Here is a 22,371-nt window from a genome sequence, read left to right on the forward strand (position 1 = left end):
CTCCTCTGAGGAAGAACTTGCATCTGTTGCAGGCAGGTGCTTCTGTTTCATTAGTTTGAGGAAACAGTTCAGCTGTTCTACTGGCAGGGCTTTGAAAAACTCAATGGCAGAGCAACATTCAGTTAAAAGTATTGCTAACTCTTCCCCTTTCCTGTCCCAAACACTGTTCATTTAAATAAGGATGCATTTTTAGAAGTTCATCTACAATTGGATAAGTTGCAGCTGAATGACAGATTTTGAAAACAATTTGTTGGCTCTTAAATGACTGGAGAAATCATTTAGATTAAAACAATAAACAGCTAAAATCTGTAGCATGCATCCTGATGTTAACTACTTGCAATACCACAAGTAACACCACTCAGTATCTGTAGGATCCTTTTTCTTATGCCTTAGTGATTTTACTTATATTAAAAGCTTTAAGTACCCTGAAGTCTTAAGCCCGTGTATTACTGAAGAGAAAAGCACTTAGATTTAAAACAGGATCTCTGTACCAGGGTATAATCTGTATTACAAGTACAGATAACTTTTTGCTCTGTGTTGTTCATTAAGGCAGATCTTGCCAAAGTGTTAAATATACATCAAAATCAAAAAGAGCCCAGAGGTCTCTCTGTCCAAGTAGCTACAACATACCAGGTATCTTCTCAACTGTCATTTCAGAACACAGCTCCAACATGAGGTCACTGCTGCTCTTATGCTCTTCAGAAGAGGTGATACTTCTTTAAGTATTGTTAACTAATAAATAATAATAAGCTACAATAATTTATTTTAGTTGCCTGGAATCCTGAATAGTTTTAACATTGAAGATTATTTATGCTTTATTGCATTTTAACTCACATAACTAGCGGGTCGTGTCAAACAACAACAAAACAAACCCTGCAGTTAAGCAGTAGTGTCATTTACATATGGGCCAATTTACTCTAGAAACCCTATCTCTTTCCTTCCTCTTTGCTTCAAAGCTTTCCTGCTCTGAATTCCTCTACAACATGCTTCCCCTGCCACCAAAGCCCTGCTTGATGGTCTCCAGTTCTCCAGGAGTTACTGGACAGCTTTTTTTCCAGTACTATTAACTTAAAGGAATAGGAATCCAAACCAGGGCTAAGTTCTACAGAGCACGAAACATCACTTTTGTTGTACGTTTTTTCTGCCAATTCTGACGGGCATAGGAGCTGCTTTTTGAACAGCAAACCTGAAACCTGTTATACTGACATAACACTACCTTAATACCATAAAAATTGTAAGAAGCCCATAAGAAGTTCTAATTTTAAATTATTCAGTAATCTTACTATATTGTGTGATTTTTTAAATTTTACACTTAAAGCAAAAAGGAAAGTACTATTATTAAGAATAAAGTTTCAAAAATGCAGCAACAGAGTTTGCTGACCTTAATTATTTTCTGTCTAAAGCTTAATTTGGACACAGCAGTTGATTAATCACAATCAACTTGCTTTACAAATTTGCAAAAAGAAAGGTTTTTTTAATAAAACAGCCCCAAAGTTCTGATGAAATTTTTAAAAGAGAAAGAGATATTAACTTTTGCATCTGTTTATAGGAAAAGTTAAAGGCTATAAAAATGGATGCTGAAAAACAAGACATTATTGCATTTATAACTTTTACAAGGGTTTTGCTAAGAGAGTAGGAATTATAACTATAGTTTTCTTCTAGCCTGAACACAGGCAAAACCCAAACATTGATGCCATTTCTACTACTTATACTTTAAAATTAATGCTCAATATTTCCGTAAACCAAAGTAAAATTCACTTTCCATTCCCTGATCCTTATTACCAGTGACAAAGGTATTAAAAACAATACAGTGTGTTCAAGAAAAATGAAAAGAAAGAGCAGGTGATATTAAAAAAATTCTGGAACTGATCTGACAATACTTCCATTGGTTGAATACCAACTAAATTTTTACAGTTTATAGTATTAGATTAAAATGTAACTATGAGCAAGTCTGCCACATTGATGTGGCATTGATTTATAAACCACAACCATACCTTCGTTATTTTACCGTAGCAATTTCAGGTATCAATCAAATTAATCATTAGCCAGTGAATTAAAGAAAGAAACTCCATCATAAAAGGTAATTTCACTGTTACCCCAAATTTAAATGGCATATTAAAATTTGCTATGGAAGTTCAGGATTTGCTGATTTGAGACCAAAGTACTTTTGTTAACGTCACTTAGAAAACATTGCTAGTCCTAATCACATGAATATATATCATCCCCCTCCCATCATTTATTCTTGTAGTTTTGCCTAACAGAAACTGCTTCCCTAGCACAATAAGATTAATATGCACTTAAAATACATTCATATTTCCATGAACTTATCATATCAAATTTGCTTCCGAAGAGTAATTTTTATTTATATATTTATATATACATGCTATGTGTTTGAGCCAAAAAATTAATTAAGAACAAGTGCTACACATCTGATTATGCATAATAACACCATCAAGAAAAATTAAGTAACACATTTTAACATCACTACTGTTACCTGGAATAACTGAGGTAAAGCTTTCACTGTGAGACAGAACCATATTCCCAGCTTGCATGGAAGTAAGTCATGCCACTGTGGTTTGTCCAGTACTCTGCAGTTAAATAAAATTGTAGGTTTTTCATTATTGCCACACAATTTCAAAGCCAGAACTTTCCCATTATCCTTTAAGATGATTAGCACTTGTCAACTCCCATAAAAATGTCTAACTACATAATAATAAAATACATTTTAAACATTTAATTCAAAATATGTAACAGCTAACTTCTAATCACTGCTGTATTTTGATCTCCTAAAAGGACTTTCCCTCAAGAAAATAAATTCATAAGCCACATAATCACTTCAGTTTAAATAAAAAAAAAAACAAAACAAAAAACCACTCAAGCCTCAACCAAGTGTTCACAAGTGCTGACAACCAGATATGAAGACTGTAGCATAAACAAAACAATACATAAAAATTAATGTCATTTGCAGTTCACTAGGGCATTACTCACTGATGTCATCAGGAAAGACGACAGGCAGAATGGTCTCTGATCTCCATCCCTCATTGATCCAGTTCATGCCCCTGTTGTGTGAACTATTTAAACCCTTTATTTCTTTCTATGAATCAATAGAAGAAATAGTGGTATCTTTCGGAGTGTCCTGAAAGTCACTATTTCCCTATGTGTTCCTTGACAAACAATGTGTTAGAAGCCTTTACCAACACGCTCATTTTTAAGTTAATCAGATAAAAAGCATTTAATCATACAAGCATTAAAACCCTATAAAAACTCCTTGCTGGGTATAGTAATAAATTAAAGCTCAAATAAATTGAAATTTGTTAACTCTAATCAACGGCAAAAACCCTTAAAGACTGAAAAAGTTCTAAAATCTTCTAAATCAACTTGTAGAAATAATATGCTTTTATAAGACAGATGCCTTTAATTCAGTCCTAATCTTTCAATGATCACTGATCTACTGAATAAACACCACGTGTTTATTTACAAATCCAAACCTGAAAACACATCTACACTGGCACACTTTGTATCAGCAATGGCTGTTATTACAAATACAGTTATTTTTCTCATAGAGTATTTCAAAGATGAAAAAGAAAATGAGAGAACTAAATCAGTAGCTGACAGAATGTTTTAAAATGTGGAAAACAAGAAAGTTCTTTCCCACCTTTCATTTTTGTCTAGAGCAGCAAGTTTGGCTTCATCTGTACTCCTGCCGCCTGTTTTTTTCTTCTTCTCCCTCTTTTTTCTGCTAAGCAGTTCATCCTTGATGTAGAAAGAACTACGGTTACAGGTTATCATTAGCATGTAAACCACAAATGTTACTGGGACTCTTCTGTGAAGGGTAAACAGTAGAGTAGCATTTATGCAAATGTATCTGGGGTCCTACATGATTAAGTAAAATGATCTATCTTAACAATAACTGTTGCCATGGTATCCAGTCTTTAAACACACATGAAGTCCAGTTCTGTCACTCATGTGTATCTCCATAGCAATCAAAGTTTTCTAAGAGGAGAAAGCATTCAACGTGCCTCCTTTCTCATTCATCAACTTCAATAATGCAGTGGAAAATAAAAAAAAAGTAAATAGATGCTAATGCATGAATATTTTTCAAGTTATGCTTAGTTTTTTTCTTAGTCTACTAACTGCAATACACTTATATGACAAAAAATAAAATTATCAAAAAATAATGTGATTTATACTGCTTACCAATTCCCACCCTGTTAAGGGAAGCCCAATACAAAAAAGCATTTAGCTTAGAAAAAAGGTGAAGCAAGTATGACTTTCAAACAAATAAAACCTGATTATTTTTAAACCATAGATATGACTACAGTAGCATATGATTCTTCATCAACAAATGATAGAAGATTTTTTATTTCTTTTCTTCCTTCCAGCTAAAAACCTAGGACCAGCTTTGGAATTTATTACCAATTCTAGAAAAATTAAATAGTTTTTGATTACTATTTCTGAGATGCTGAATATCTCATTCTGTAATTATCATCATTTTAAATATAATCATTTTAAAATATGAAAAATCCAAATTCAAACCAGGGGAAGTGGTAGAGTTCTCTGTAATATGCAAACTTCTGCAGGAAATTCAGTACTAATAATTGAAGCAAGTTTGATTTATTACCAATACTTACCAGCTGTTTTTCCAGGTAGATTGACCAAACCACAGCATAATGACCCACTGTGAGTATAATGAACAAGAGTAATGCCAGCTCAGCATTGCTCATTTTTCTCACCCGCCTGTAGTAGAACACAGGCTGTCGCCAATCTGGTAGTCCATTGATCAGAATATCATCATACCTACAGTAGCAAATATAACAGGCTTTCATGGAGAGCTAAAAATGAAATAAGCCAAACCACACAATTATAAAACAAAAGATAATCCACAGAGTGCTTGAATAATACACACATGAAAGATCACTTAGTAATTTTTTTTTTAGAGAGAAATGCCTTGTTTTGTCAGCAGATAGGCTTGCTTGTGGAAATAGACTCCAGAACCAAACGCTGGGGCATTGGGGGGGGAAAAAAAATTAAATTGTTCCTGCAACACTCACCCCCCTCCCCCTCCAAGTTCATTCACTTTTAAAGTAAGAGACTTCCAGAAATGTCGATGTGTTCTAAGTGCTCAGTAATCAGTGGGCAGGTCTCCATGATCAAAGTAAATAACCCACTAACAACTAAAGAGGTAGCAAGAACATCTCCAACACTAGAAACCCTTTTCTCTTTTACAAATTTAAAGAACAAGTAAGTCCTGGGGGAAGGGGAGAGGTATCTCTGCTTTTTGTTTTTGTCCTTTAGTACCACAAAATCCATTAGGTAAAAACATGCCAGACTTATCATCTCTTCTTTTTAAGATAAGAGTTTAAGTTAGAGGCTTGAAATTGATGTCTGAAAACAAAGTTCACCAGTTTTTGATTTTCTATTTGAAACACTGTCTTCAAAATCAATCTATTTTAAAACTGTTTCATTATTAACAGTACTAATTGTACAGAAACTACTTTAAGACAATCCCTTTTCCTTCACACAAATATCTTGAAATACCTTAGTATGTCTGAGGCATTCTATTTAAGTATTTGATCAATTTAAAAATAAACCACAGACATGCAAACCAGATATTTTAAAATTAACTTTTCAGAGTAAAGTTTCAAACAAAAATCTCTACAGTAAACTCAAAAACCTGTACGTTCAAGATGCACAACCTGTTAATCTTAAATTGAACACAACTCATTACATATTCTAATCACACCATTTCCAGAATTAAATCTGCACTGAAAGGCCTAATTTGGTGCAACACATTGACCAAAATATTTTAATTAAAAATATTCTGAGTTAGTCGCAGGCCTAATTACAGGAATAGAAATAGGGCCTATATTGTCATGCAGGTCAGTAGAACTCAGTAGTAGGTTTTTCTCAAGTAAATTGACCAATCCAGGAATAATAGCGCAGCTGCTAAACTGCCAGTCTTGACATGTAAATCAATTTAAATGCAACAACTGCACTAGCTACTTTGATAGTTATTAAATTGATACCTTGGAGATGTACTAAAAAAAAAAATTCCACAAGCAAATTCATTTTAAGCAGAAAAAGGAGCAGTGGTTTTCAATTAAAAAATATACCTTAATATAGTGCATATCTGAAAAGCTGACTTCTGATAAAACATTTGTTAAAGTTGACACCATTATTTCTGCATAAAAGATTTAACATGCCAGGATTCTGCTGTATTCTGAATGATACCAGAAGTAAAATTCATATTGCAAAATTCTATCTTCTATTACAGCTATGAGAATACTAAGGTTAACATCTATTATTGTAAAATTTGAACAAGTAACTTTTTTCCTTTCCCAGTAAGTCAGAACAAATTAATTACTGGTACTTTACTACAAACTCTGTTCAGAAAAAATCACTTAAGATGTTATTTTAAAATTAAAACTTCTACTTAACTTTTGTTTAAGAAATAAGTAGAGTTTTAGACTTTAAAAATAAGAAGGTATTTACAAGATTTTAGTGATAATAGAAGAGAGTATTTTAGAAACAGAGTGAGTTTTAAAATAAATTAGGTTGATAACAAGGTTTTACTTTTATGTGAGATGGATGTTCTTCCTTTGAAATCTTCAGAGAAATACATGTAGAATCTAAATTAATACTAATATACATTTATTAAGTAGTTGCCTTCCTATATACTAAGGGTTGTTAATTGATGTCCTGAAAAAGTGGCTACTGATTAAACAAACTCCATATATGCTGATGGTAACAATATAGAAATATGTAAACCAAGATTTCAAACTCACATTTGGCAACCGTGTTCTATTATAAATAATCCGTTAAGAAAAAATAAGTTAAGACAGCAGAGCCTCTTGCATTAAGTGCTTTAAACAGCACTCGGTATTTACTAGGCTGTGTCCGCTGTTCTGAACAACAGTCTCCAAGGATTAAGTCTCAGAATCAATGCTCTATTGATTTTACTATCAATGAGCATTATGGCTCACATGACTGGCCATTTTATGGGAAGATAGCTTCTATTATAACCCACTTTTTAGAATATATACTGTTAAAAGATAAATCACTGCTTTCAATAGTAATTAAGCTCTGTATTTAAAAAATAAAGATATCAATGATTTTTACGTTTTCAACTGGAAAATGATCCTACAGGAAACTCAGAAGCTTCCATAACTTTTAAATCTTGATTTTCAAATTTAGAATGTGATTTAATTAAAAGCAAGTTTCTCATTAAAGAATTCCTGTATAGACACTTATATTAACTACGAAAGACAGTTAATCCGTGTGCATCTAGCACTACATTTGAAATTTAATTACAAAGCATTCTTTCGGCAACCTATATTAATTGTAACTCTATGTAAGAAAAAAAAACAAGCTGAAAAGAAAAGATACATCTGCAGGGTTTTTTCCACGAACATATGCACACAGAATACAGCAAATTTTTCACATATGAGTATGCCTACCAGTCATCTCTGAAATGTAGCAGTCAACAAGCTGCAAAACCCCTCTCTTGTACAGTACAGAAACAGAAAGCCAAAAACATTCCCCATTTAAAACTATGTTGAATATTTATTTTAAAACTCAGCAGTCTATAAAGGACTTGGTAGTCCTGTACCAGAAGTAACAAATTGCAAGATTATTAACATTTCTTTTTTTCTGTAAAGTTTCATAAAATAGTTTTTAGAGTTCTCTGTGAATCAATTACATTGCAAGTAAAAAATCCATTAACTGTAGTAACTAATTACAGTATCATCAATCTTAATATAATTATAATTTACTTTTCCCTTTAAGAGAGCCACTGCATTTCATATTTCAAATAATTTCAGAGATCTGATATAGTTTATATACTATAACCTGGAATTAATAAAGACTATTCTGAACTATGGAAAGATTGCACTGGTGGTTTTTATTCTGGGGAGCCTATTTTCCTCAAGCTGTCAAAGACATCCAGCACAACATCAGCCAGAACAATTTATGCCTCAGAATACAGACATTTAATTATTAATGAGAACTAAGATAGACATCTTTCTTACTCTACACAAGTGTATTTTGATGCCTTTGCAAATGTTTCCTGTAATCAAGCCAACGTTGTTACAGAGGATAGGCCTGGTAGGTAAAAAAAGCTCCTTAAAAAGGTAACAAACAATGAAATTAAGATCTAAGATTTTTTTTTTTGTCTAATTACAATTAACAGAAGTGCATAAAACTATTTTTTCATAAACTAAGATAATCAAAGGCTAATAAAATTTATCACCATCAAATTGATTTACCAATAAATGCCCTAAAGGTGAAGTGTATTTCAAGAAACGTACCTATCTTGACATACCCTAAAGATAACATTTTCTGTAGAATTTCACACTGGAGTGTGTACACAAAACATATAATATTGCGTTCTGCTGCAATATTTTAATTGTTTAATTTAATGTTAAACAGTGCTACATTATATGATGCTGCATGTATGTTTATTGTCAGAATATTTGAATGTTTTGATCATGTATCACTCAAAAGTGTGTAAGAGAGAAGTACTAACATGGTAATATTACTATATTATGTAATACTACTAATGATACCCGTATACTTCACAAGCAACTATATAACTCTAAAAAAGCAAACCACATTTTAAAGCCCAGTACTATCATTGTCAGTAGAGGAATCATAATATTTTAAGAAAGGTTTTTGCCATCAGATGAAGTAAAAATTCACTGATAAATAAGAAAACACAAAGGTTTTACAAAATTAATTACATATAGCTGGCCAACAGATCTGCCTTTTTAAAACACTGTTTCTGTACTCACACAAACAAACACCACCTCTGACATTCACCAAGAATGACATTCACGGAGAAGGGGTTTTATTATTTCAAAATGAGTTCATCACTCTCTTGTACAGTGCAGGGCCTTATTCCTGCCTTTGCTGGCTCCACTCTCTGTACACCTGGAATGATGCAGGATTACATCACTTTTGAGACAAACAGTTAGAGGCAGCTGACTTCACTGACTGCACTGAAGCAGACGCCTGCAGCTCGCTCTTCTCTTAGCAGTGTAAACCCTTGCCCCAAACCATTTAGGTGTCCAATTGTGAAGGGATTCCCAGCTCAACTGCCAGTATAAGGCTTCAGCAGGGTTTCTGCCCACTGCAGGGGCATGACAGTAGGCTTTGAGCCTATTCCACTATATCCATCACCTCACACAATTCAAAGCCAAATACCAACATTTAAAGTAGAAAGATTCCACAAAGTAGTAACTCCCACCTTTTCCTTTGCTGTACAGTTGCAAGTAAGCCTCGACTTACCTTACAACAGAAGAACAGGGGGAGCAGCTCCTATCACACTTACTAAGGACTTGTATTAGAGACATGCTACAACAACACCTTACAGGAGACACAACAGGCCACCCTCTGTTTACTGAGATATTATCATTAGACTGTGTAATAAACCTGATCAATACAGGGCTTCTCAAAGCAATGAGACCATATAGCTCTGCTCTACAGGTTATTTCTAAACTGTGCATATTATTTCCAGAAAATTCTCTGAGAGTAAACACTGTTTAATCCACTACAGTTCTATTTATTCAACTATAAAATCAGTATCAACCATACATGTACATTGTGCAAGAAAAATGTGACATTGTCTATGTACAAAGTAAGTTAGTGACAATTAAATCAATCTAAGATAGAACAATCTACTGCTGCTTTAACTTCTCATCTGTAATCACTGATGCGCTAATTAACAGTCTTTGATTAAGTTAGTCACATTTGAAACGTATGCAAAGCTTAAACCATAATTTTTGCAAGCTACTGCATCACAGTTTCATGCAAAAAGCTTCTATTTCAGCTGCAAGGAAATCCCTACAAGTTCCATGATAGAACTAAGTTCCAGAAAGGCAACACCCTGAAGTGTATGCAAACAATGCTGTAAACAAAAGTTGGGAAGATCTGGGGGATAACTCACTTTAAGTGGCCTGAAATCATTTAGCTAACATTTTTTTAAACTTTTGTTAAGTGTAACTTCACAATGAAATTCTCCTTAGTCGGATGAAATAAAAAACCCCACAAGTTTCCAAAAGTGCTTCTATGAAGCACATTTTCATGACACTTGAAGAGGGGATTATCAAAAAAGTAGATAATCTGTACTATAAACGCTGAACTCCTGCCAAGACATCTACAAAACCAAAATCCCTTCAAGAAATGTCTCATAAAACCCCGTTTAAAGACTTGTAAGCTGAAAGATGATCTACTAAAACACCAACTCAAAAGCAAAAGCCTTTCAGTGTCTCAGTTTTTCTGATAATCATTGGTTGAAATTCCTTTGTTTAAAAAAAGAAAAAAAGTTCAAAATAATCTTCCAGAAAGCAGGTTAGCCCCAGGTTTCCAGTTCTTTATGCTACCCCTTCAGGTACTGCTGGAACTGCTCCTGAAGCAGCAAGGACAACTAGCACTTATTAAAAATATATACTCTGTATATCAAAGTTTGCACTATTAGAGATAATACATTTTAAAGAAAAAGAACCCCTACGAACTAAGCAACAGAAAACGATGTTGAAGACAACATACAGTGGAAATAATCCCTAAATATCATGTAACAAGCCTTTTACTGATACAGGGAGGTATGACTGACATTTGAATAAGTGGCCAATGTTTTTTTAGCAGTTTTTAAAATTGACAACTGAGCAAAAAAGCTTATATAATTGTTAAGTATTTTTAAAAATTGCTCGAAATAACAGCTAGCTTTCAAAGTTCTTTCAGTACTAGTTTTAAAGGAGAAAAAACAGTATGTCATGCAAAAATACCACCTTGCCCTTTAAGCCACATACAATCTTTAATTAAACAATTACATAGGATATACTAACTTAGATTATGCAAAAACCTAAAGTGTTACAACTATGTCAAATAGGGCTTGAATATAGCACAGGTACGAATGCTTTATTTAAAAACCTGTGCAATTTAACTCACCTCTGCCTCCTTTCTTCATCCTTTAAAACCTCATAGATGGCCACCAACTAAAACAAACAAAAAACCAAAAAAGAAAACATAGAAAGATTTTACTTTATGATTGAATTTATAAATTTTGAACAGTAGTATAATGTTTACATTTGCCAACAAATAACCTTCGCTAGTTTTCACTTTCCCTACACCACCAAGTAGCAAACCCAGAGTGCAAATGAAACAGTAATATATTCACTTACAAAGTGTCATCAGACACAAACAAGCAACTCTTACACAAGACTTTCTTCCCATCCTCAGATCCATCAAACTGAGTCTTGTCTCACACCTTAAGAGTAGGTATCTCTTGTCTCACACCTTAAGAGTAGGTATCCCTTGTTTCATCCTGAAGATCTTACTAAAATTAAGTAGGCTGTATTTAGCCCAAAGTACATTTTTAAAGGTAGAGTTAATTACAAAGTCATGTTATTTCACTCTATAAATATACAAAAATAACTAAAATTAATTCTTTTCATTAAATTATGCCTACCTAGGACTTGTGTTGAGAACTGATCAGCAATTTTCCCCACTGCTTTTGAAAGTACAAAACAATTTTTCCTCCTAAGAGTATAAGTATTATGTTCAAATTATTTCTAATATACAGGGAAATACTAAATACAAGTTATTCAACAAATTAATTCCAAAAAAGTGGACTTGGTTTTAGTATAGCTACATCAGCAAAAATGTAATTCAATGTTTAACTTACTAATTTCAAAGGTGTACCACTGTTCTTACTAAAAAAACATCCACATAAAAATTCCAGTTTCCCCTAAAACTTTTATTGCCACATATTGCACTTACTTGCCTAAACTGTGTTTCTGCATTTTCGTCTTTATTCTTGTCTGGGTGTAAAATTAGAGAAAGCTTTCGATATGCTTTCCGAATGTCTGCAGATGAAGCACCCTGAAAAAAAGGAAAGCAAAGCAAGCTGTGAGAAACCCATTCCCTGAACTTTTTTAAGATTTGAAGACAGCCAACCAAGTGTAGGAACTAAGGCAACATAATCTGAGACATCAAACAACCAAATCTGAAACCAGCCCAGCCTAAATGACTGAGCAGCCATTCAGTCCAAATCATCTTTCATCTTAATTCCTTTCATTACCATACATCCATTACAACGACATTTGCCAATACTTCCAAACACTTTCTTGCTTAAAACCTAACGTGGGCACCTTCTGCACCATTTCAAAGTTCAACTGAAAACTGAAAATTATTGCATCTGCATATCTTTAAGACAGACACAATTTCAGCAAATTATCATGCTCAATTTCCCAAACTCAGGACTTGATAGGAACTCTTCCCTTATTAATATTTACACGCAATTCACTCCTAATAGGACTTCCATTCAACTTCAGCTTCACCATGCCTGAAGAATTGTATTTTCTAAAGTAGCTTCAAATTGCAGTCTTGGAGCTATATAGTGTAGCACTGACATCAATCTATACCTTAACCATTATAAGAACTGCACACATTTTGGGAGAAAAAATAAAACTCAAAACACAAAACGATGTACCAACTAAGCTGCACAAATGCAAATTTCTGAATTAATGACTGCTATATTTAGTACATGCTGTAAAGATATCCAGAAATGAAGATATCAAGAGTTGTATTCTATGTCATAGAGGTGTTATCCTCACCAGAAGATCCACAAAGTAAAACATTTAAACAGAACTACTTGTATTTTATTGCTAAGATGTCCAAGGCAACATTTTAGAAATCAACTGTTTATCTCACCATTTTTATTTCTTGATTTTATATATATTGTTCCTAAGTATACTCACTCTCTCAAAATTACAGTGAAAATAGGGATTAAAAACCCAGACCTGAATTAGCCTGGAACAGAGTGAAACAAGATAATAATTAATGCAATACTGTAATTAGTCTGTCAGGCCTTTTATTACAAATAATTATTTTAATTTTAAAATTTTCCGTTTTATAACATAAGGCTATTAAAATGCTGCATACAAGTTTGAGCCCAGAGTGAATAATAGAGAAAGACTGAATGAGGGGAAGGAGAAAAGCAGGCGAAAATGCAGAATTTGAGAAAATTCAGCATTGAAACTTTATTTTAAGGAAGTTGGTTATTTTCCCCTAATACAAGACCAAAATTTCCATAGTCTCTTATCTGCCAAAGGAAGATGTTTCTATTACTGAAAGATTTCTCCTGAAAAGACCACATACAAATTTTTAAATTTTTCCATTTTCAACAGCTACTTCTAAGGCATGTGCATGCCGAAGCAGAATTCCTCTGCTTAAACAGCAGCTTGCTTCCAGCTTGATTACTGCCAATGAGTTGTTTCATATTGCCATTGTTTTATAGGTTATTTTTAACTCTCAGCTAAGGGGAAGGAAAAGACAATGACTAAATATCTATTCTAAGCTCAAAGAAACATTAAATCATTGAGACGTAAACTTAATAGAATTATATGAAATACATGTGAAAATGAGACGTAAAAATATCTCTTTAAAATTAGGGATTGAGATCATGACAACCTTGACAAATGAGTAACTCCAGATTTATATTTTGGCTAAACTACCACTTATTCCTTCTCCACCATACACTTAGATTTGCTTGGTATTATTTTTGGAGCACTCATGGTTAATAGTTAAAAACATGATAAAAGCGTATTAAAGAGCTGTTCTAGAGTGTTCTTCCAACTACTTCAAACAACAAACAAGCCAAAAAAAGTTTGTGTTTTCAGTTGTATCTGAAGAATTGAAACTTTAGTTTTATTGGGGAGCAGCAGGATTATTTGTGTAAGAGATTAGGATGAAAGGCAGTTTATCTGTTCAATGCTTAAGCACAGCAAAAAATCCCTAGATCACTCTGAAATAATAAAGTTGCTTAAATATTTATGTTGTTTCACCTTGAGGAGTTGAAATAAAAATGTATACATTTATAAAACCAGATTGTTCATCTTTGTTACCAGAAATAATTGCAGAGATTGTTTTGTTTCCCCTCATCTACCAACCCAGTCAGCCACTTCATAAACAACACAGGCTTGTCTTCAAACAAAATATAATTATTTAAATACTACTATAGCCTCTAAAAGGTTGAAGAGGGTATTATAATATCAACAAATAATTAATTAATGGGATATTACTGTCAATTATTTCATTACAATTGGCACATATCAATTTCTAAAGCAGTAAGTCTGCCTGCTAACCCATTCTCCACAATACCACCAAACAAAACACAGGGAACATTGTATATTCCAAACATTTTGCCAATTAATGCTACCTAGGGGTAGTGTTAGGCATCTTCAGGCAATGTTCCAGATCCTCTAGGACTGCCCTGAACAAAAGCTGTTGGTTTTTGAGAAAAGACTCTCATCTCTAGAGAACTTTCTACCAGTATATGACTCTAAATAAACTATAAAGAATGATTATTTTCCAGCCAATAAAGAAATACCTCCCACACCGATGTCAGCTGTTCTAAGAGACCTGACTTCTGGCCACCTTCTTAACATTTCCATAAAAGTTAAGGCTTTTAAACACAGAGTTAAGAGTCAGTGTTTTCTGTAGACTAAGACATTACTTTACATACTACAGCAGGGCCTGGAGTAAGCCATGAACACACTAAGGCTTTGTTTGTTTTAAAGAAACAACATGTTGGATTGCTTTGTTTACAGTTTAGAAATCTTCATCTCAATTACATCTAAGGAGGGAAAAATAAAACCTGTATAGGCATCTCAGTTAACAGCAGAAGGAGCTGGTACTGTTAGACAGCAAGTCCATTCACTGATTTCTCCAGTACTGTTTCAGGTTGGCAGGTTTTGCCACCAATTATGGCAAATAAGCTTGTCACACTGTCACCCTCATGTGGATACAAACATCATGAGTACCACCCTATTTCCCGATAACTATCCTTCCAAAGCAATACTGTCCCATCATACTTCCAAGGTTGAACATCTCTTTGTATTGTGCAAGAATTAGTCCTCAGAAATACAAAACCGCACGTCTACACTTAGGTAGGCCACAGTCTGGCTTCTTATGCATGGAAATATGCAAATATTCATTTTTTAGTTCCTAACACTTCATCAAACAATCAGAGTCCATGTGTCTAGTTACATGACCTCTAGGCAGAAGCTAGAAGTTCAATCTTGTACATTTTTTTTATAATCTCTTATATTTCAAGTAAGTATTTTAGCATAGAAACAAAATTACCATTTGAAGGAATCAACAGAATGTCAAAAGTTAAGCACATTTTTTAAGGTTCTTTGTAGGACTCCCATATTTTTATCTAAAGAGCAATACATGTCAGAGTTAAAGAGTGGGATAGAAGAGGAAACATTCTTCTCCCTATTTATGACGTACTTTTGGCAGCTTGTTGAATTCTGACAATGAAAAACACATTACTAAATTTTATTTTACTCAGCATCATTTCTGTATTCTCCAGTATTACCAAGGAAAGTTCTCTCATGCTACAAATACGTAAGTAGGAACACAGAAAGAAATTTTTCACAACAACAACAACAACAACAAAAAAAAAAAAAGCACTTTTGCCTTCCATTCTTTTAAAATTAAATTCCTGCTCGAGATGCACAAAGTTTTAAATCTGGTCGCCTCCTCTGCCTCTAGAAATTCAGACTACCACAGAGTTCACGTCCACCTTTACAATAAATTGAACAACTGGTGTAGTACACAGTACAAGTATATTACTCCATTGCCTTCTATTCCTAATGTAACTATGATTACTAATGAAGCTAAAAAAAAACCCCTCATTGTGGTCCCAAGACAATTCTTGGTGAACACATAACATATCAGATATTGCCATAGGCAAACAGTGATTAGGTCAAGGGGAAAAAATAATCAATGTCTACATAGTTTTCACTTACCAACATACACAATTCAAAACCTAAATTGTTCCCTTGAGTGCAATGCAGTTATACAACAAGACTTAGTTACTTACAATTTAGCAACTGCTTCTAACACAGTAAATGTGCTCAATTCATCTTGGGTTTTAAATATGCCTGCCAATATCTTCAAATAGGTGGCAGTATCTTTATTAGCAATGGGAAGGCACATGGTCCAGGAACCAACTATGCAGATAGAAATCACATTTCTATTCACTTGCAGTTTGTCCAATCACTAGTTAATGGGTGAAAGGCAAATGACATCAATATATCTATTTCACTGCAGTGCTGCTGAATGACTGTGTAGAATTTTCCACTGCCATGTTACTGAAGCTATATGGCAAAAAGTGACAATTGTATAGAGCACCAGATGACTGTATTTCAAGTCTGAACTTGTAAGTAACCTCAGTGCAGGCAAGACTTCATGAGGCCTTTTTTAGCCTTCCCAAACTATAAATCAAACTTATGAAACTCCTGCGTTTGGATTTTTTTTTTTTTTAAATTCTAGAGCAATTCAAATATATAGGGTTTCTTTGATAAAAATATTTCAGTTAGCACTTCTCTGTAGAAGAGGGGGTATAAGTCACTACTTTCCTTCTGGTGAGCATCAGGCATACAAGCTGAAGCAGAATGGTACAGAAAAAGAAACAAAGTAAGCTTTGTAAATTCACAATCACTTGGGTTTTTTACTGCGATTTGAAACTGCAGGATGTACAGCCTGTTCTACAAAATTCATAAACAAGCAGGTGCAGATAACTGGACAGAAGCTACAATCATCTATTAAATGTTGCATCAACACTGATACTTTCTACTTGTTTGTCTTCATGTGAAGTCCACAGAAAACTAATATCTAAGTGTCAGAGAACAAACAAGCGTGACTGTAGGTCAACAATTAAATATCCACTGTCCTCATTCCTTAAGCAGCATCAAGGAACTCAGGGTGATCGCCTCCTTAGTGTCTCATCATATGGAGACCGAACAGTGACAGCTGTGACTCCACAACCCCTCTCTAGGTAACTCTTAGGATGGAAACCATATAGCTGTGACCCTTCTTCCAGTTCTTTACCCCCTCTTTGGTTTAGCACAGGCTGACATAGACTCCCTCAATACCACTCCCAGATGTACTTCACACATACTGCAACCTGGTCATAATTTAAGCTCCTGTGACCAGATTAGTTCCAAGAAGTACACCTGAATTTGCCAAGTCTGCGTGTGGAAAAACATTTATGAGGGAAATAGAATCTTGTAGAAAATTCCAGAGGTGGGGAGGACCTGCTGGCAATCCTGAAGAATATAACTCTAGGAAAGGAAACAAGTGTCTCCCAGAAGACCAAGCATTATCTGTGAACTTTCATCGTTAATAGATACCAGCTGAGTTTTGGCTTAAATTTCTCGCTGCATAACCTTTGTTCAATTACCCTTTATTTTTACTGAACTTCTTTCTAAGACACTCATCTTTTCCAAGGATGTAAAATGAGTTAAACTCAAATTTGTTGGTTGTCTACAGATGAATGCTCCAAGCACACGCAGGCAAGAGGAGAGATCTGCTCTGCTGCAAACCCAGCCATGTGTCTCACAACATTCCATTGATTTAAACTGAATGACAGCACAGCAGGGAAATACATAGGAACTAAAAATAATGCTAAAAAGGTGTTTTAATGCTTTTTTATGCTGCTAAGTTTTAAAGCAATTCATGAAATGAAAATGAATACAAACCAGCACAATGTATTCCTGTAAGCTTCTGATAACTGGCACAATCCCTTCACTGGCATGTTTGTTTCCAGGGGAGTATGTCAAATGAAAGAAGACTCTGTTTTCAGCCTAGCATGCCAAATGAACGACAATTCTGCTGCCTCATGCTTGAGAAACCAAAAAAAGTATTCTCCTCAGCATATGTGCACAATTATATAGGCTTAGGTTTTCTTGACCAATTTGAACAACAGCATTTATATGTAATTTTTTTTTCTTCCTTTCAACTATTTTACCTTCTGCATTTTTTCAAAAACTGATTACTTGTGAAAAATTAGACTGTCCAAGAGAACTGTGCCATGTAGAACCATAAGTTTATATCTTAACATAAACTTTGTCTCTGAGATGCAGAGAACACTCAGCAACTCTCAACGTTTTTAGAATTACTCTTCAAATTCACAATGGATAGAAGCTACCAAATAACAACTGAGGATATTACTCAAGAACAATAATGACTAATTAAAAGTTTTGCCTAGTGCTGTATTTTATTTCCATTTAGTTTTCTATAAGGAAGGAATTAGTAGATATTCTTTACTTACTTCACATGCTTCTCCAGGAACACTATTGCATATTTATTTTTATTCTATTTGATATATTACATTTATTGTTTACATAATTACATGTGTTACAGATTTTTATAATATAGATAGTTGTATATATTTATATATGTGTGTGCATATACCTTATAGGCCAAAGAAAGTTGTTTCTCGTGAGTTCTCTTAAAAACCTGTCTATTACATCTGAGATTTCCAGCCTAATTCCTAATCCTGCAACATTTTCAGAGGAACTAATCTGCTACAAAGAAAGACTACTGCTTTTGCAGCCCAGGTTGGCAGGGAAAGTAAAATGTGGTGTCTCCTGCAGTGCGTTTCTTGCTCAATACCTTTGGTCTCAAGACAGCACAGCCCCTTGATTGACAAGAGGTGACACCATACTCAAGGACAGCTGCATGCAGTCCACATTCACCACTGTGGAGCACGAGTATAAGGCAGCAGAGGTTTTGGGGTGTTGCATCTGACAAGCTCCAGCCCTTCTCATGACGTAATGCCAAAAATATGCTGCTATTTGATTGTTTATATAGTTTTCTTGCTACATTTCTGCTTCAGTATGTTTCCAACTTCTTTTCTTAGGGTAAGGAATTAAAAGAAAATTAGAAAATCAGCAAGGCTACATCCATACCAGACCTTTACATCTCCCTCCTTTTGCTCTTCCTGTTCTCATTACACCCTTCCACCAGAACTGACTTTAATGACCCATACACTCTGACAGACCTAGACATCTTTCTAAAAAACTGCTTCCCTGATCCCAGTTCAAGTGTAATTTTTTGGAGGGATATTTCTAACAACTACAGACTTAGGTCTTAACGAAAACTAAATACCTATGCTAAAAAGTAAAATATAAATTAATAATCCCCCTAAAATTGCTTGAGCTTCTAATTACTGTATTTCTGTGGCATCTAAACAGTTACTGTCACTTCTGTGACTACAACTTTAATTGCTAAGACTTTTCATATTTTTGAAAGGTGTTTATTACCTTCCTTCTGGTGGCCAAAAAATGAAGAAAGGGCATTTGAGAGACAGGATATAGGAGGTATGACTGAAAACATTATAAAGCCATACAAGAAGCCAACAGAGCACAACTACCTTCAACACAGAAGTTTTCAAAAACCTACCCATTATCCTATGCATCAACAATATTTACAAGGTGAATAATCCCCACAGGCATTAATTTCCAGAATAAACATTAACTATTTATTAGCAACTTCCTCAGCCCTATCAGCAGTGAAGGACACTGACTTATATGCCCATACACCGAGACACATCCATCACATATATTTTCATATATATACACACTAGTTTCAAAACAGGTGTGAACAACCTTACCTCCCCAGCAGTCCTTAATGTTTATACAATGCTTTAATTTGTATTTGTAATTGTTGCTCAACTTAATGAAATGCTTTGAGAACACAGTTACATAAGCTCAGAAAGAATACTGTGACCATTTTTGTATACTGACTTTAGTAATGCTTTTAAAGTACAACCTTTTTTTAAAACAAATGACAAAAGCATGGATATCATAAAGTTTCTCTTGCAAGTGCAAAACAAAATGGAAAGAAAATAAATCATACCTTGAATAGTTAAAGGCTCTAGAAGTCAAAAATGAAAAGATGTATCAAACAGGATTTTATGAACTCTGTCCCAAGTCCACACTCAGTATTTTAACTAACTAGAATTACAGAATCATGATTAATCAGGTAGTTAACACTAACCTGAAAAACCTACATGATGCAGTCAAAGAGAACCAGAATATTAAAAGATCTGGACAACATGGAGAACTGCTGTAAAAAAAGATGACATTTCCTAAGTGAAAGACTAATGGTCTACATCTGGGCAGAATTCATCAACTACAAAAACATAGGATAGAAAAAAGCAGTTAGGCAGAAATGATCAGTAAATCACAAGCTGAGCATGAGTCAGAGGCATGATGCTGCCTTTCTGTGCAGCATAGCACTGTGACATGAGCAGTATGGCAACAAGCAGCCATGCCATGTCACGCGTCAATTGTAAGACCTCAGCAGATTGCTGCATCCAGTTCAAAGAATACAATTAAAGACAGCCAGGAACACGTTCAGATGATAAACAAAAAAATCTTACTAATAAGAGGTCTAGAAGAATAGAACAGTGACTTGTTCAGAGAAACCAAAAGAACAAGAGTAACTTAAGCCTACAGAAAAGGCAGCTGACACAAGGAAATAACATTTTTAAATATGCAAAAGGTAGCTTTAAAGGAAAAGTTTAATTATTGCTGTGTCTGATCTACCTGCAGCTGAGCACTATCAGTCAGCTGGCAGCATAGGAAGATTCAAGTTAGGTACCAGGAAAACATCCCATAAGCATCACTAGCATATCACTGGAACAGACTGCTGAAGTCTCCTTTACAAGCAAGTCTTGCATATTTACCAGGCGGGACTTAGATTTAACCAGCTCTGTCACAGCAGGGTACAGTAGGTCACTAACAGCATTATATTTTAGAATTTAAATATCCTTTTGATGATCAATTTAATAATTACTCTGAAAATATTCTAACTGGATTTACTGCATCTGTTTATGTAGTTTAAACAGTCCTAGCTGAAAGACAGTATTCTTGTCACACTGAAGATGACAGATGTTCATGCCGGAAGAGTCCATGAGATTTTCACAAAACCTAAAAGGGCTTCGAAAGGAGTGGCAAATAAAAAGGGGCGGAAAGCAGGAAACACTTCTTTGCTATGAAAACCCATGGGATCCCACTCCATGACTTGCACCACTAGGCTTATTTTTCCTATTACACAGCAGCTGCTCTGAACTAAGAAAGTCATCCTGCAGTAGATGATCACGAGTAAGGCATCCATATAATCTGAGTTTAGAATACCTCTCCATCCATTACCAGTTTTAACCTTGAAAGATGGTAATACAGAACAGATATTATAAGCAAGGTTCCTTGACAATGTCAGATGAGAATAAGGACTAAACTGAACAATAAAAACAAGCAGAAATTTCTACAAATACAAGTAAACCTTTTTTTAAAAACAATCAAACTGTTTCTTTAAAAGTATTCTGTATTTGGTTTATTATAAATATATCCTTAAATCCTGCAACAAAACCACATAAATTAGGATAGGGTAGAGCTGTTGTAGCAAACCACATCCATGCACAGTAGGCATAATTTCTTTATTTAAGACAGAAAGCAGGAGCACCTCCCTCCAAATCTTAAACATATTATATATGTTTACAATATATTTATATTTTTTTCATTTAATATATTTCATGTAGGTTACGGGCGGGTTCGGTCGGGACCGGGCGGACGTAGACGGATGGAGATCTCTGTAGGCAGGTCTTGGGACACAGTCGGTTTATTGTAAAGGGCGTGGGTATTGGGGCACTGCTCAGAGCTGCTAGACTCAGCTCTGAGCAGGCCCAAGAGAGTAAGCAGGTGAGAGAGAGAGAGAGGGTGTAAGAGCAAGAGTGGAAGTAAGAGTAGAAGTGGAAGAGAGGAATAGAGAAGAAGAGAGAGAATCAGAATCAGAAGTGAGAATGTCTGAAGTCCTGGTTACAATACAATAAATCATCTTCTGTACTGAATATTCTAATTGTCACTAACCAATCTAATACAAGATACAAATCCTATAGCATTTACATACAGCCTATAAGAGTCCTTATATTACCATAGAGTGTTACATCTTAACTTCTAAAAACTACTCTTTGGACCCCTTCTGCTGAGCTAGTAGGGTCTGCTCTGACCCTTGGACCTGCCTGCAAGCAGAGGGTATTGTTTCATCAAGAGGGGATTACTTCAGTGGCCATACCATTGTTTCCTAGTTGTTCAGTAACTAAGACTTGGTATTTCAAAAGTGGCTTTCATTTCGATGTTGCCTGTAGTTTTCATATTCCCAAAATCTTTTGTCAGGCAATCATATTTCCAAGGTTTTCCTGTTCCATCTTCCCCAACAATTTCATATTTGCATCTGCCCTTCTTTTCCTGTAACATTACTGAAGGGCTCATTTTGTAGAAGCAATGTTATTTTTCTTAGGTTAAGGACCTAAGAAATAGCTCTGCCCACTGAACTTGAGCTGTGATATCCAGGTGCACCTGAGTCTAGTCTTTCATTTGCTTGTTTATCCTTCTAGAGCCTGAAAGAAGATATGAAGCATTTACTGAGATCAAGAAGTTTTTCATCTCACTGCTACAAAACCCACATTGTTCAGTTTGGATAAATTCTTAACACCTTTTTCCAGAAAATAACCATAGTTAA

At 34.6% G+C, this 22,371-nt stretch overlaps 1 protein-coding gene across 1 annotated transcript in view; it reads right to left on the reverse strand.

Annotated features, from left to right (window-relative positions):
• The window catches only part of DNAJC1 (DnaJ heat shock protein family (Hsp40) member C1), a 109,619-nt gene that overhangs the window by 59,630 nt on the left and 27,618 nt on the right, over positions 1–22,371 (reverse strand). Inside the window, exons 2-6 of the mRNA XM_042043641.1 lie at positions 11,776–11,877; positions 10,945–10,991; positions 4,632–4,797; positions 3,656–3,753; positions 2,495–2,588 (exon numbers count right to left, since the gene is read on the reverse strand). Of these exons, the coding sequence (XP_041899575.1) occupies positions 2,495–2,588; positions 3,656–3,753; positions 4,632–4,797; positions 10,945–10,991; positions 11,776–11,877 (507 nt within the window). The remainder of the gene's footprint in view (positions 1–2,494; positions 2,589–3,655; positions 3,754–4,631; positions 4,798–10,944; positions 10,992–11,775; positions 11,878–22,371) is intronic.

Source organism: Corvus kubaryi, unplaced genomic scaffold (assembly GCF_017639235.1).
Source record: "Corvus kubaryi isolate FWS band 111438036 unplaced genomic scaffold, C.kubaryi_AGA036_p1.0 37398, whole genome shotgun sequence".
In the NCBI taxonomy this organism is placed as follows: domain Eukaryota; kingdom Metazoa; phylum Chordata; class Aves; order Passeriformes; family Corvidae; genus Corvus; species Corvus kubaryi.